The sequence below is a fragment of the Crotalus tigris genome, unplaced genomic scaffold, assembly GCF_016545835.1.
Source record: "Crotalus tigris isolate CLP2741 ecotype Arizona unplaced genomic scaffold, ASM1654583v1 scf7180000017710.2780689, whole genome shotgun sequence".
NCBI classification, from domain to species: Eukaryota; Metazoa; Chordata; class Lepidosauria; order Squamata; family Viperidae; genus Crotalus; species Crotalus tigris.
Window position 1 is genome coordinate 2,503,233 of NW_024096582.1, and position 14,688 is coordinate 2,517,920.

The 14,688-nt window shown below is 46.2% G+C and overlaps 1 protein-coding gene across 2 annotated transcripts; it reads left to right on the forward strand.

Annotated features, from left to right (window-relative positions):
- The first annotated feature begins 729 nt into the window (after positions 1–729).
- HAUS1 (HAUS augmin like complex subunit 1) lies at positions 730–14,525 on the forward strand. Of its 2 annotated transcripts, none has more exons than XM_039338640.1 (9): positions 730–1,153; positions 2,721–2,895; positions 4,172–4,307; positions 5,492–5,626; positions 7,410–7,533; positions 9,459–9,524; positions 12,088–12,159; positions 12,899–12,946; positions 14,292–14,525. In XM_039338640.1, exons 1-9 carry the CDS (start codon positions 1,133–1,135, stop codon positions 14,373–14,375), a joined length of 861 nt encoding a protein of 286 aa, XP_039194574.1. In that variant the 5' UTR covers positions 730–1,132; the 3' UTR covers positions 14,376–14,525. The 2 variants fall into 2 exon arrangements, with proteins under 2 accessions (XP_039194574.1, XP_039194575.1); XM_039338641.1 differs by having other exon boundaries at positions 730–1,144.
- The last annotated feature ends 163 nt before the right edge of the window (positions 14,526–14,688 follow it).

The window sequence follows — 14,688 nt, forward strand, 5'->3', positions numbered from 1 at the left end:
GCCACGCCCCGTTCCTCCCCTGAAAGTTGCCGCGGTGACGACTCCGCCCCCTCTCGGCGGCCGGGTTTATCTCACACTCCCCAGGCCACGCCCCTTCCCTCCCCTGAAAGTTGCCGCGGTGACGACTCCGCCCCCTCTCGGCGGCCGGGTTTATCTCACACTCCCCAGGCCACGCCCCGTTCCTCCCCTGAATCTTGCCGCGGTGACGACTCCGGCCACCCGGCCGTCGGGTTTACCTCAATCTCCCTCAGGCCACGCCCCTTCCCTCCCCTGAAAGTTGCCGCGGTGACGGCTCCGCCCCCTGGGGGGGTCAGGTTTATCTCACTCTCCCCGGCCACGCCCCTTTCCTCCCCTGAAACTTGCCGCGCTGACGACTCCGCCCCCCCCCCCGGCCGTCGGGTTTACCTCACTCTCCCTCAGGCCACGCCCCTTCCCTCCCCTGAAAGTTGCCGCGGTGACGGCTCCGCCCCCTCTGGGGGGGGTCAGGTTTATCTCACTCTCCCCGGCCACGCCCCTTTCCTCCCCTGAAAGTTGCTGCGGTGACGACTCCGCCCCCTTCGGGGGTCAGGTTTATCTCACACTCCCCAGGCCACGCCCCTTCCCTCTTCTGAAAGTTGCCGCGCTGACGACTCCGCCCCTCTCGGGAGTCGGGTTTAACCTCACTCTCCCCCAGGCTACGCCCCTTTCCTCCCTGAAAGTTGCCGCGGTGACGACCCGGAAGCACTTCCTTTCCCCTCTTCCTGCTCATGTCCTCCGACCGCGCTTTAAAAAAAAACGCTGGCGACGATGTCTGTTTCACTTTTTTTGTTGGCTTCAAAGTGAGGGAAGGAAGGTTTTTTTAAAAAATAAAAATAAAAAAATCTCAGCTCAACATCCCAGGCATCAGCTTGGTTTGTGGAATGAAAATAAAGTTTTTTTCTTCCATCTTCTATTCCTCCCCAAAACCTTGACCTAAAAAAGGGGGGGGGGAAGAGGGGAAGGGAAAAAAAAAAAGGACTCTCCCTTTCTTTTCCTCGAAGGGGCTATTTCAGCCGGCCTACGACTCCCAGGAGCCCCTGCTCCCGATGACGTCATTGGGCAGCGACCGAGGCAGGGAGCGGGAAGTTTGCACTGCAAGCGAAGCCAAGGAGTCATGGAGGAAAAGGTAGCGAAGGTGAGCGGGGCTGGGAGCCTTCGGGGATTTGTCCTAAGAAAGAATAATAATAGTAACAATAATAATAACAACAACAAAATACAAAGACCTACAAACAGAAATAGAAAGACTGTGGCAAAAGCAAGCAAGGGTAGTACCAATAGTCATAGGCTCCTTGGGTGCAATCCCAAAACAACTGGAGCACCACTTGAACACAATTGGCATTGACAAATTCGCTATTAGTCAATTGCAAAAGGCGGCCTTATTAGGAACTGCTTCCATCCTGCGACGATACCTGTAATACCATCAAACATCCACATCTGCCTATCCCAGGTCCTGGATAAGGACTCGATAGGTAGACAAAATGACAAATCCAGTCTGAACATCTGGCTGACTGTGCATTGATCAATAATAATAATTATATAGGTAGACAAAATGCCAAATCCAGTCTGAACATCTGGCTGACTGTGCAGTGATCCATAATAATAATAGTAATAAGAAAAACCTTACAAGGATCGGAAAGGTTTTCCCGAAAAGATACCCTCCCACCCCCCAACTCTGCTCTCTATTTCCTGGTTTGGGGCTAATTCTCTGCAACTTAAAGACTGTTGGATTCTGCAGCTCCAGATAATAATAATAATAATAGATGATGATGATGATAATGATAATAAAGTTGGAAGGGACCTTGGAGGTCATCGAGTCCAACCCCCTGCTCAGCCAGGAAACCCTACACCATTTCGGACAAATGGCTGTCCAGTCTCTTCTTCCAGCTTCTGGATAACAGTTAACAGATTACAGTATTTAGCAAATAACGCCCTGTGAGACTCAAAGCTTTTTGGGTAAGATCTGTGGGGATCTAGAAGATTTATCTTTGTTAGAGGAGCGATCTCCGTGTTCCCTTCTTCCTTATGCTGGCTGGGTGACTTTGGGCCAATCACTGGGAGACGGTGAGTTCTAGTCCCGCCTTAAGCATGAAAGCCATGACTTTGGGCCAATCACCAGGAGAGGGTGAGTTCTAGTCCCACCTTAGGCATGAAAGCCAGCTGGGTGACTTTGGGCCAATCACCAGGAGAGGGTGAGTTCTAGTCCCGCCTTAGGCATGAAAGCCAGCTGGGTGACTTTGGGCCAATCACCAGGAGGTGGTGAGTTCTAGTCCTGCCTTAGGCATGAAAGCCAGCTGGATGACTTTGGGTCAATCACCAGGAGACGGTGAGTTCTAGTCCCGCCTTAGCCATGAAAGCTGGCTGGGTGACCTTGGGTGAATCACCAGTAGATGGTGAGTTCTAGTCCTGCTTTAGGTATGATATCCAGCTGGGTGACTTTGGGCCAGTTACTCTCTGTCAGCTCAATCCACCCCACCAGGTTGTTGCAGGGAAAAGAGAAGGGAGAAGGGGATATTATGTATGTTTGCTGCCTGGAATTCTTTATAAAAAAAATAAAATAAAGGCAGGATATGAGTCAATGCATTAATAAAAATTCTAAAATGCCATGACATTGAAAGCGTGCCTACTCGCTTTTTTGAAATACGTTCGTACCCTGGAAGCAGAATGGAGGAGAAAGGCTGTTATTTTTTTCCTTTCTGCGGCAGGTCACTTCATGGTTGAAGAAGCTTTTTGGGGACCAGCCGGTCCCTCTTTACGAAGTGAACGCCCGGACGGTGGACGTCTTGCATGAGCTGGCCGAATGCAACGAGTCCAGAGATGGGGATGTCCGCTTGTTAATTGAAGATACGAAGCAGAAAGCAGCGGAGTATGAGTCAGATGGTGAGATTTATTTATTTCCCGACTTTTTTGGTTTGGATACATAAACTGAAGATGGTAAACGTACTTCATTTTCCCATTTTCCCCCTAACAACTCTCTTGTGAGGTAGATTGGGCTGAGTGGCCCAAAGTCACCCGGCCAGCTTTCGTGCCTAAGGCAGGACTAGAACCCACCGTCTCCTGGTGATTGGGATTAGAAGAAGTTGCCTGGTTTCTAGCTCTAACTACAGGTCGTCCTCAACTTACAACCATTTGTTTCGTGACTGTTCGAAGTTACAACGGCAGTGAGAAAAGTGACTGTTTTTCACACTGAACGACCATTGTATAATATTATTCACATGTTACATATGAGTAACATATAAATATTAACCACTGTCCATGTATTCAAGATGGACAGTGATTAATATTTATAAGTTACTCATATGTAAGAGTATATAGCAGGGGTCTTCAGACTTGGCCCTTTTATGACTTGTGGACTTCAACTCCCAGAATTCCTCAAGCCAGACACGCTGAGTTGAAGTCCACAAGTCATAAAAGGGCCAAGTTTGAAGACCCCATACATACGGCTGCGGGAGAGAGGGAAAGAGGAAAGAGAAAGATAGAGAGAGGAAAGAGAAAGAGGGAAGAGAGAAAGAGAGGGAGAGGAGAGAGGGAGAGGAAAGAGAGAAAAGACAATGTTTAGAGAGAAAGAGGGAGAGGAAAGAGAGAGAGAGGAAATATAGAGAGAAAGGGAAGAGAGAAAGGGAAGAGAGAAAGAGGGAGAGGAAAGAAAGAGAAAGAGGAAAGAAAGAGGGAAGAGAAAGAGAGGGAGAGGAAAGAGAGAAAGAAAGAGGGAAGAGAGAAAGAGGGAGAAGAAAAAGAAAGGAAAGAAAAAAGAGAAGGAAGAGAGAAAGAGAGAGGGAAGAGAGGAAAGAAAGGGAAGAGAGAAAGAGGAAAGAAAGGGAAAAGAGGGAGAGGAAAGAGAGAAAGAGAGAGGAAAGAGAAAGAGAGGAAAGAGAAAGAGGGAAGAGAAAGGGAGAGAAAAAGGAAAGCATAATCACTATGCTTTAATTATGTTCAATTCGTAACAATGAAAATACATCCTACATATCAGATATTTCCATTACGATTCAAAACAGTAGCAAAATTACAGTTATGAAGTAGCAACGAAAATAATTTTATGGTTGGGGGTCACCACAACATGAGGAACTGTATTAAAGGGTCGCGGCATTAGGAAGGTTGAGAACCACTGCTGTAAGGTTTCCTTAAACCACCTGCTGTCTTACCTTTGTTTCCCCAGGCCTCTTCCTGCAGGAGCTGTTAATGGAGAGTCTGAATCTCTCCCCCAGCAGCCTATCGAAAGCCAGCACGAGCTACCTAAACAACCTAGTGGATATTGCCGTGGCTCTGGAGACAAAGGACACATCTCTTGCCAGGTGGGGTAGCTCTCTTCCAAAGACCTTTCTGAAGGCTGCAGGGCCAACTCTGAGGAAGGCATTGCAGGCCCTTCATCATCATTCATGTTTTTTAGAGAGCAAAGTTGGAGAAAATTTAAGCACTTCCTTCCTTCTGTCCTTCCCTCCTTCCTTCCATCCATCCATCCATCCATCTACTGTATCTATCTATCTATCTATCTATCTATCTATCTATCTATCTATCTATCTATCTATCTATCTATCTATCTATCTATCGTCTATCCATCTATATCTATCTATCTATCTATCTATCTATCTATCTATCTATCTATCTATCTATCTCTAATCTATTTATCTATCTCTATCTCTATCTATTTCTATCTCTAATTATCTATCTCTAATCTATCTATATCTCTATCTAATTATCTATCTATCTCTATCTATCTATCATCTATCTATCTATCTCTATCTCTAATCTATCTATCTCTATATCTAATCTATCTATATCTATCTATTTATCTATCTTTATCTCTATCTATTTTATCTCTATCTATCTATCTATCTATCTATTATCTATCTTTATATCTATCTATCTATATCTATCTATATCTGTCTGTCTGTCCGTCCGTCCATGTGTCTGTCTGTCTATCTGTCTCTCTATTTGGTATATATCTCTCACTCACCATCCATCTATCTATAACTAGCATCTATCTATCTGTTTACCATCCATCCATCATTCTCATTCTCTCTCTCTCTCTCTCTCTCTCTCTCTCAACAGTTCTAGCTTTCAAACTTTATTGAAATTCAGATAAGCTCTGGTACGGCATTTGTTTATTGTTTCAACTTAGAGGTTGAAATCACTTTGGTAGAATCTAGCACAGATTTATTTATTATCTGTTTCCATTTATAGGCTGTCTTTCTCAAAATGGTGGCCTATACTTTAAAAAAATAAAGAACAATAGAGGAAAAGAATAATCTTCATGTTAGTCTTTTAACTGCTTCTTGCTGACCTCATGAATGAGATGAGAACATCTGGTTTTGCAAGCGATTCCCAATTTTTATCTGTTTATTTATTAGACTTTTATGCGGCCAATCTCACCTAAACTCCCTCAGAATCTAATTGTGACTAGTCGCTAGATACTCTGACAGCTCTCGATGTCAAAAAACAAAAACAAATCCTGATTAACTGGGCTTTTTGTCTTTAGTTTTATTCCTGCCATCAACGACTTGACTTCTGATCTGTATGGAGCACAGTCCAAAAACAAACAACTCGAACTCGAACTCAGCACCCTGAGGAGAAAGCTCACATCAGCGCTTGTGCTGGAAAAACGCCTTCAGGAGTAAGCATGTTTGGCGGTTTTTCTTTTTTTGCCTTGTCTTCCTTTCTTTGCTCCCAAAGGCTTTTGCAGAGTTTCAGGCTATAGAGCAGGGGTCTTCCAACTTGGCCCTTTTATGACTGGTGGACTTCAACTCCCAGAATTCCTCAGTCGGCCATTTTGATGAAACTGCGGGCTTGGATCCAGACCGGGGGTCTTCTAACTTGGCCCTTTTATGACTGGTGGACTTCAACTCCCAGAATTCCTCAGCCAGGCATGCTGGGAGTTGAAGTTCACAAATCATGAAAGGGCCAAGTTGGAAGAGCCCTGCTCTAGAGTTTCAACTATATTGAGTTGAATCCGTCACAATTAAATGGTGTGCTGCCTTTTTTGATTTCCAAATGTATGCCCGGTATGCATTCTGGGTTCTAGTGATTCAGATGGCATTGCAGAACCAAACAGAGGTGTTAGTATCAGCTCAGACAACAGATGGAGGATACTGCTTCTGAAAGCACCCGGCATTGGTTGCTAGTGCTAGCAATGTCAGTGATGTTACCTAGTTGAGCAGTGAAACATCTGCAAGAAAACAAGCAACCTCAGAGAGCACCAAGGACCCCACAGTCGTCGTTGTTCTCCTCCCTCCTCCTCCTCCTCCTCCTCCTCCTCCTCCTCCTCCTCCTCCTCCTCCTCCTCCTCCTCCTCCTCCTTCTATGTACAAGTGGTTTGCCCTGCCAGTATTGATGGAGGTGTGCTTCCTTGGTTAGGCTTGTTTATTGTTTGATTGTTTATCTGAATTGGTAGTTCTTGGATTGGGGTAAACCACTAGTCTTTAAAAATAGATCAAATCCCACTCCCTTCTAGGACTAATGATGTTACCTAGCTGGGAAATGAAACGTCTGCAAGAAAACCAAGGATCCCACAGTCCCCCCCCCCTCCACCTCTTCTTCTCTGCAAACCCCTCTCCCTTCTAACACTGATGATGTTACCTACTTGGGTCATGAAACGTCTGCAAGAAAACCACCAAGCTCAGAGAGCACCAAGGATCCCATAGTCCTCCTCCTCCTCTCCACAAACTCCGCTCATTTCCAGCACTGATGATATTACCTAGTTGGGTCATGAAACATCTCCAAGAAAACTACCAAGCTTGGAGATCATCAAGGTCTCCATAGTCCTCCTCTTCCTCCCCCCTCCCACTTCTCCACTCCACAAACCCCACTCCCTTCTAGCACTGATGATGTTTCCTAGTGTACAATTGCTTCTCACACCCTAAAAGTTATGCTGTGCAACCGGAGTCTGTGCCCCACATTCCCGTCTGCCTTGCTTGGTCTCCAAGGACAGAGAGGATGTGTGAGATTGAGTAAGGAAGGAAATGAGTGACTCGTCCGTGTATGTTGCTCAGAGTCGGCTTGAAGTGCCAGATGGGTAGCAAATAAATCTATTGATCCTCCTCTTCTTCCTCCTTGCCCTTCGAGCACTGATGATGTTACCTAGTTGGGTTGTGGAACATCTGCAAGAAAACCACCAAGCTCAGAGAGCACCAGGACCCCACAGTCCTTTCCTCCTCCTCCTCCCTCCCAACTCCATTCCCTGCTAGAACTGAAGATGTTACCTAGCTGGGTCATGAAACGTCTGCAAAAAAAAACCTCAAGGACTCCACAGTCCTCCTCCCACAATCCCTCCTCCCTTCTAGCACTGATGATGTTTCCTAGTTGGGTCACGAAACGTCTGCAAGAAAACCACCCAGCTCAGAGGGCCCCACACTTCCACCCTGAGCTGCAAATACTCTGTTCTGTTGCTACTTTTGCAGGGACTTGGTGAAAACGGAAGATCTCCTGTTTGTGGAAAGAGCAAAAACGGACAGCCGCAGGCAGTACATGAAGTTCCTCATTGAAAAATCAGAAGACATCAAATGCCAAATTAAATCCACTGAGGTAAAACGGACAAGACTGCTGAGATTTCTACTGATTAACCCTGTCAAAGACTTGCTAAAGCTTGGAGTGTTATTGGGGGCATCCCCATCGTTGTACCCATCCCTTCCCTCAACCCTATCCCGAATTCCGTTACCTATAATTATCCTTGTTTTCCCTTACCCTGATAAAACTTAATAAAATATTGGGGGGGGGGAAGACTGCTAAGATTTCTGAGGAATGAAATTGATATTTTTGGGGGGAACTGATTGAGTGACTTTAAAAAGTATTGTTTAAGTTCCTGCAGGTCCCAATCCCACCGTCTGAAATTGGGTAGGGAACATCTGTTTAAAGGGGATCATGAAAGAGAAGAAATGGAGGACAAATGATATCCTATCCCAGGGGTAGGCAACCTTGGCTCTTTTATGATGCGTGGACTTCAACTCCCAGAATTCCTGAGCCAGCCATGCTGAGGGGAAAGGGAGAGGTTTCCAAGCTGAGCCATGGCTGGCTCAGGAATTCTGGGAGTTGAAGTCCACCAGTCATGACGGGGCCCTAGTTCCCCCATGCTGCCTCAGGAATTCTGGGAATTAAAGTCTGCAAGTCATGAGGGGGTCAAAGTTTCTCTCATGCTGGCTCAGGAATTCTGGGAGTTGAAGTCCAGAAGTCATGAAGGGGCCATAGTTCCCCCAAGCTGGCTGAGGAATTCTGGGAGTTGAAATCCACGAGTCATAAAAGAGCCAAGGTTGCCTACCTCTGGCCTAGGCCGCTTTATGACTCGTGGACTTCAACTCCCAGAATTCTTGAGCCAGCCTGGCTCAGCTTGGAAACTTTCTCTTTCCCCTCAGCATGGCTGGCTCAGGAATTCTGGGAGTTGAAGTCCACGAGTCATAAAAGAGCCAAGGTTGCCTACCCCTGGCCTAGCTCTTACTTGGATTTTGAAGGAAAAAAGTACAAAGTGACAGTAAAAGTACTTTTTAGGCTGTAATCCTTTAGACTTCGCTTGCTGGGAAGTTCCTCTGCAAAGGAAAAGCTTCATGTTGGAAAGAACATGTTCTCTCCATTAGAAAGGGTTAGTCTCAATGCCTAGTGTCTGTATACGTGCATCCAGACTTTTTTTTTTTTTTTGGCAATTTTATGGACTTTTTTGGGGGGGAGGGGGCAATTTTTATCCCAGCCAACTACTATCTGCTTCTGATTCTTTTTAGTTTTCAAACTTAGACAATCGATACTTTGGGATTGAACTGTGGGATCCTCTCAGAGCTTGGTGACTTTTTTGCAAATATTCCATTACCCAACAAGGGAACATCATTAATAATGCTCAGAGAGTACCAATGGCTCCAAAGATTAACCCTAAGCTCCAGATAGTCTCTTGTATTGTGTTTCCTTTCCCTCCCCTTTCCCTCCCTCCCTCCCTCTCTTCTTCTTTTTCCTTCCTTCCTTCCTTCCTTCCTTCCTTCCTTCCTTCCTTCCTTCCTTCCTTCCTTCCTTCTTCCCTTCCCTTCCCATTTTCCTTCCTTCCTTTCTTCCTATATTTTCATTCCCTTCCCTTTTTCCTTCCTTCCTTCCTTCCTTCCTTCCTTCCTTCCTTCCTTCCTTCCTTCCTTCCTATATTCTTTCATTCCCATTCCTTTTTCCTTTTCCTTCCTTCCTTCCTTCCTTCCTTCCTTCCTTCCTTCCTTCCTTCCTTCCTTCCTTCCTTCCTATCTTCTTCCCTTCCCTTTTCCTTCCTTCCTATCTTCTTCCCTTTTTCCTTTCCTTCCTTCCTCCACCTGCTCCTCTCCTTTCCCTTTCCCCTTCATCCATCCGTCTTTCCTTCCTTCCTTCCTTTCCCCCCCCCCTCCCTGCTTTTTCCAGTTCTATAGGAAAGGATAGAAGGGGCTTTTACATCTCTCCGTCCGTTTCCTGTGAGTAATCCTCTTTGCTTTTGCTCTACGTCTCCCCTGCAGGAGCAGCTGTCTGCGAGTGGGCTGGATGCTTCCCTGACACACGACTCACTGGTGACTCTTTCGGAGGTGGGTGGGATGCCACGCGTGTTGCGGTACGACACCAGCTGGCTGGTATTTAACCTGGGCAGCTGGAGGAAATGATATTCAGCCACATGGACCTGGGATCCAAGTCTGCCGACTTTAAACTTTAAAGTGTCCGGTGTTCCGGGGGGGCAAATGCGTCTTCTGTCCAAATTCCTGCAGTCAGATCGGATGCTGAGCGAGAGAGGGAGAGAGGCAATAATTGGATGGAAATACTCAAACAAAACGAAAGAAAATAAAAAAAAGCCAAACGGAACGGAAAGGTTTTCCGTTTCTAACGGAAAGCGGCCAGGCAGTGCTCAACTTCACCACCATAACTGGGATCAGAATTCCTGTGACTGAGCAAGGCGAGCCTTGAGCGAGGCAGCCCGATCGTACTACAGGTAGTCCTCAACTTACAACCGCTATGGAGACCCAAAATTGACGTTGCTAAGTGGGAAATGAGTTAAGGTTAGAGTTTTGCCCCACTGTACGGCTTTCCTCGCCCCGTTTATGAAGGGAATCGCTGCATTCGTGAAACTAGATGAGATGAGATAACCTTCGTTATTTTTTTCCCTGGCTGGCACAACGACACACATTAAAAACAAAATTAGACACACAAGTTGTAAAGGGAATCTGGCTCCCCCCCCATTGGCTTTGCTCGTCAGTTGTCAGCGTCCGAATTTGGATCACGTGACTCTGGGTGATGCCGCAACGGTCGTCAGTATGAAAAATGGTCGCGAGTCGCTTTTTTTCAGTGCCGTTGTAACTTTGGACGGTCGCTAAGTGAACTGTCAAGGGCTACCTATACGGCTTTTACCCATAGGTCAGTGGTTCTTAACCTTTTTGAACGAATTGCCCCCTTGAGCCAATGAGGAAGTTGTCATCGCCCCCTCCCCCAACATAACCTCTCAATCACAACCTAGGAAATAATTCTTCAATTTATGCAAACGCTTCTGTTGTTTTCTTTAAAATTGCCATCAGGACATATCGATGCAAATAATTTATTTCCAGTCTTTTCCCCATATCTCCCATATTCTGGCCAATGGTGCGCCACTGTACGGGTAGAGGCTGCTGCGCAACGCACATGAAGATAAGCAATGCATATTCACATATGTACGGCATTCTGTACTGAAGCTAGCTGGAGGAACATTTCAAAACACAATTCAATCCACTAATAGCGAGCGATCTGATGTTTTTGTACGACAGATATGCAGCGATTCACTGTACGAAAAAGTCTCAAAAGTGTCCCCAAAACTTCTTGCTCCATCGCCCCCATATCGCCCCCTTTTCATTCCTTCGACCCCGTGTCGCCCGTTTTTGTTCCATCGCCCCCCTGAAAAACAAAATTGCCCCCTGGGGGGCGATATCACCCAGGTTAAGAACCACTGCCATAGGTGTTAAGCCAATCCAGCTCTTCCCAGTGATACGCTTGTTGGAAACTCTGGGCTGGTTAGGATGCTGTCACCCTTGTAAATAGGCATGTTGCCGGGCACTCCAATTTTGATCACGTGACAGCGGAGATCTTGGAAAAGTTGTAAGTGTGAGGACTGATTTTAGCTTTTTTTCAGTGCCGTTCTGACTTGGAACAGTCACTAAATAAATGATTGCGAGGACTACCTTATATGCCAGCGTATTAGGCGACCCGGCGTATAAGACGACCCCCGTCTTTATCGCCGAGCCGCATTGCTAGAACGTCGTCTTATACGCCGGAAACTACCAGTATTTCCGGCGTATAAGACGACCCCCGTCTTTGGTGCCGAGTTCAGCGCTTCCGGAAGTCATCTTATACACCGGCATATACGGTACCTGTAGATGACCTGGGAGTTCAAGTCCACAAGTCTTAAAAATTGCCAAGTTTGAAGACCCCTGGATTAGGGGGAATAGCCATTTGTTTTACTAAATATACTTGATATTGTACATTGCCCAGAGCTGCTCTCTGGGGTAGGTAGACTGTTAAGAAATGGAAAGTATAAATGAAATGAAATAAAATAAAATACAGGTAATCCTTGACTTACAACAGGACATTTAGTGACCGGCACTGGATAAAGTGTCTTATAACCATTTTTCACACTTATGACGGTGGCGGCATCCCCGTGGGACACATGATCAAAATTCAGAGGCAACTCTCTCACATTTATGACTGTCGCAGGATCCTGGGATCATGTGATCCCCTTGTACGACCTTCTGACAAAAAGTCAATGGGAAAACCATTAACCAGTGGAACTCCTTGCCTCCAGAAGCTGTGAATGCTCCAACACTGGAAGTTTTTAAGAAGAGACGGGACAGCCATTTGTCCAAAATGGTGTAGGGTTTCCTGCCTGAGCAGGGGGTTGGACTAGATGACCTCCAAGATCCCTCCCAACTCTGTTATTCCCTTCTAACCATGACACTAACTTAACTACAGTGATTCCCTTAACTGTAGCAAGAAAGCTCGTAAAATGAGGAAAAATTCACTTAACAAATGTTTCACTTAGCCACAGAAATGTTGGGCTCCATCTAAGTTGAGGACTACTTGTAAAATGATAAAATAAGATAAAATGAAATAATAAAATAATTATTTCCACAGAAACTGGCAGATTTGAAGAAGCAGGCAGTTCCTTTAAAGAAGAAACTGGAGTCTTATCTGGATCTCACACCGGTAATTTCCTTCCTTCCTTCCTTCCTTCCTTCCTTCCTTCCTTCCTTCCTTCCTTCCTTCCTTCCTTCCTTCCTTCCTTCCCTCTTTCCCTTTCCCTTCCCCGTTGTCTTCCTTCTTTCCTTCTCCTTCCTCCTTCACTCCCATTTTATCTTCCTCCCTCCTCCCTCCCTCCTTCCTTCCCCGTTGTCTTTATCTTCCTTCCTTCCTTCCCTCCCTCCCTCCCTCCCTCCCTCCCTCCCTCCTTCTCTTCCCTGTTGTCTTCCTTCCTTCTTCCATTCCTTCCTTTTTCCTTTCCCCTTCCCCGTTGTCTTCCTTCCTTCCTTCCTTCCTCGTTCCCCTTCTTCCCGAGCCTGTCCTTCGTAGACAGGTGTCCTGCACCCATTTTATGGTCACTACAAAGTGAGGCTAGAAAGGAAAAGAGATGAAGATGGACCAAGGCGATCTGGGTTCAAGGAAACCGGGGAATACAGAAGCAGAAAAAGGAGGGATGGCAGCATTTTTAGTAGGAAAGGTATGGCCCTATTAGGAGTTCTGGCACAGCGCAGCTGCCTGGGGGATTCTGGGAGTTGAAGTCCACACATCTTAAAGTGACCAACGTTGAGAAACAGTGAACTAGAATGTTCGGTATTTAAGCAATGCAGGGAAGCTCTCTGATTTTTTGGGAGGGACACCCTGACTGTGGTGTCTGGAGGGAATCCTGGGTGTGTCTTTACAACTGTTGTCTTCTTGTTCTTTCCAGAATCCTTCCCTTGCTCGAGTGAAGATTGAAGAAGCCAAGAGGGAGCTGGTAGGTCTTTCCCTTGGCATTAGAACTGGGAGGGACCTTGGAGGGCATCTAGTCCAACCCCCTGCTCAGGCAGGAGAACCTTATACCATTTCAGACAAATGGCTGTCCAGTCTCTTCTTCAAAACCTCCAGTGTTGCAGCATTCACTGCTTCTGGAGCAGCGGTTCTCAACCTGTGGGTCGGGACCCCATTTGGGGTCGAACGACCATTTCACGGGGATCGCCAAACAACGCAGTCCGCCATTTTCTTTCCCCCTTTTCCTTAGCTGTGCTCCTCCCTTTTATTCTATTGGCTTTTGAAAGCCAATAGGATAGACTCTCTTGAATAGAGTCTAATTCTATTGGCTTTCAAAAGCCAATAGGAATTGTCCAGGCTGTCTCTGCCCTGCTGAGCCCGCCAAAAGTCCCCTTCTGCAAACGGTGCTGCACCAGTTGAGTAGTCCTCGACTTACGACGGGTTGAGTAGTCCTCGACTTACGACTGGTTGGGGGTCACGGCCTGGAGGCAGGTGGTTTTAGAAACTGGAATTAAATGCTGGAGACAAAACCTTTCTTAGAAACCTCCAGGGATGGAGCGCCCACGATTTCTGAAGGCAATGTCTGTTCCACTGGTTAATTGTCCTCACTGTCAGGAAGTTTCTCCTTAATTCCATGTTGCTTCTCTCTTTGATCAGTTTCCAACTATTGAATGGAATGGAATAGAATAGAAAATAGAATAGAATAGAAAATATGGACTAAAATAGAGCTGCAAGGGATCTTAGAGGTCTTCTAGTCCAGCCCCCTGCTCAAGCAGGAGAACCTATACCATCTCAGACAAGTGACTGTCCAGTCTCTTCTTAAAAACCTCCAGTGATGGAGCGCCCACGATTTCTGGTGGCAAGCTGTTCCACTGGTTAATTGTCCTCCCTGTCAGGAGGTTTCTCCTTAGTTCTAGGTTGCTTCTCTCCTTGAGTAGTTTCCATCTGTTGCTTCTTGTCCTACCTTCAGGCGCTTTGGAGAATGGCTTGACTGCCTCTTCTTTGGGGCAGCCCCTGAGATATTGGAAGACTGCTATCCTGTCCCCCCCTCGTCCTTCTCTTCATTAAACTAGACAGACCCAATTCCAGCAACCCTTCCTTATATATGTTTTAGTCTCCAGTCCCCTGATCATCTTTGTTGCTCTTCTCTGCACTCTTTCTGGAGTCTCAACATCTTTTTTACATCGTGGTGACCAAAACTGGATGCAGGATTCCAAGTGTGGCCTTACCAAATTACAGAAATTCGGGCTTTCTTTATGGCTGTTCATTAAGAGCTCCCCCCCCCCCGTTTTGTGCAAATAACCTTATGGATGCTGTTTTCCCCTTTGCAGGAAGCACTGGAGGCCGAGTTTTCGAGGAAATTGGACATGACTGCACTTTCAGTAACTTTACCTACCAAGCGAGCATTTGTGTAACCGTTCTGGGGCAACAATTGTGGGTGCGGTCAATGTTGGTTTCTCTATTCCCTGAACAGAACAGAACCGTATTCTATATAAATTCATTTGTCTCCCTCCCTAGGACTATGTTATAGTAGTCAGTCTTTCTGAATAAAAACTTTAACATAAGCTTTTGTACAAGCAATTGGGTCAGGCCATTGCCCCGTTGCATGCCTGTGAAATGTTATCGTATCTAACTCCTTCGTAGCAAGATGACTGTTAAGTATCTCATTCTTGACAATACCCCTCGGTAACTGAACGGCTTATGTTGTTAACGATAAAACTGCATAAA

Bases quoted from the DNA above. Each gene is read 5' to 3' on its own strand.
- HAUS1 (XM_039338640.1), top strand. From the start codon at position 1,133: ATGGAGGAAAAGGTAGCGAAG. The intron at 2,896-4,171 runs GTGAGATTTATT...TTGTTTCCCCAG, and splicing joins AGCGGAGTATGAGTCAGATG to GCCTCTTCCTGCAGGAGCTG. The intron at 5,627-7,409 runs GTAAGCATGTTT...CTACTTTTGCAG, and splicing joins CTGGAAAAACGCCTTCAGGA to GGACTTGGTGAAAACGGAAG.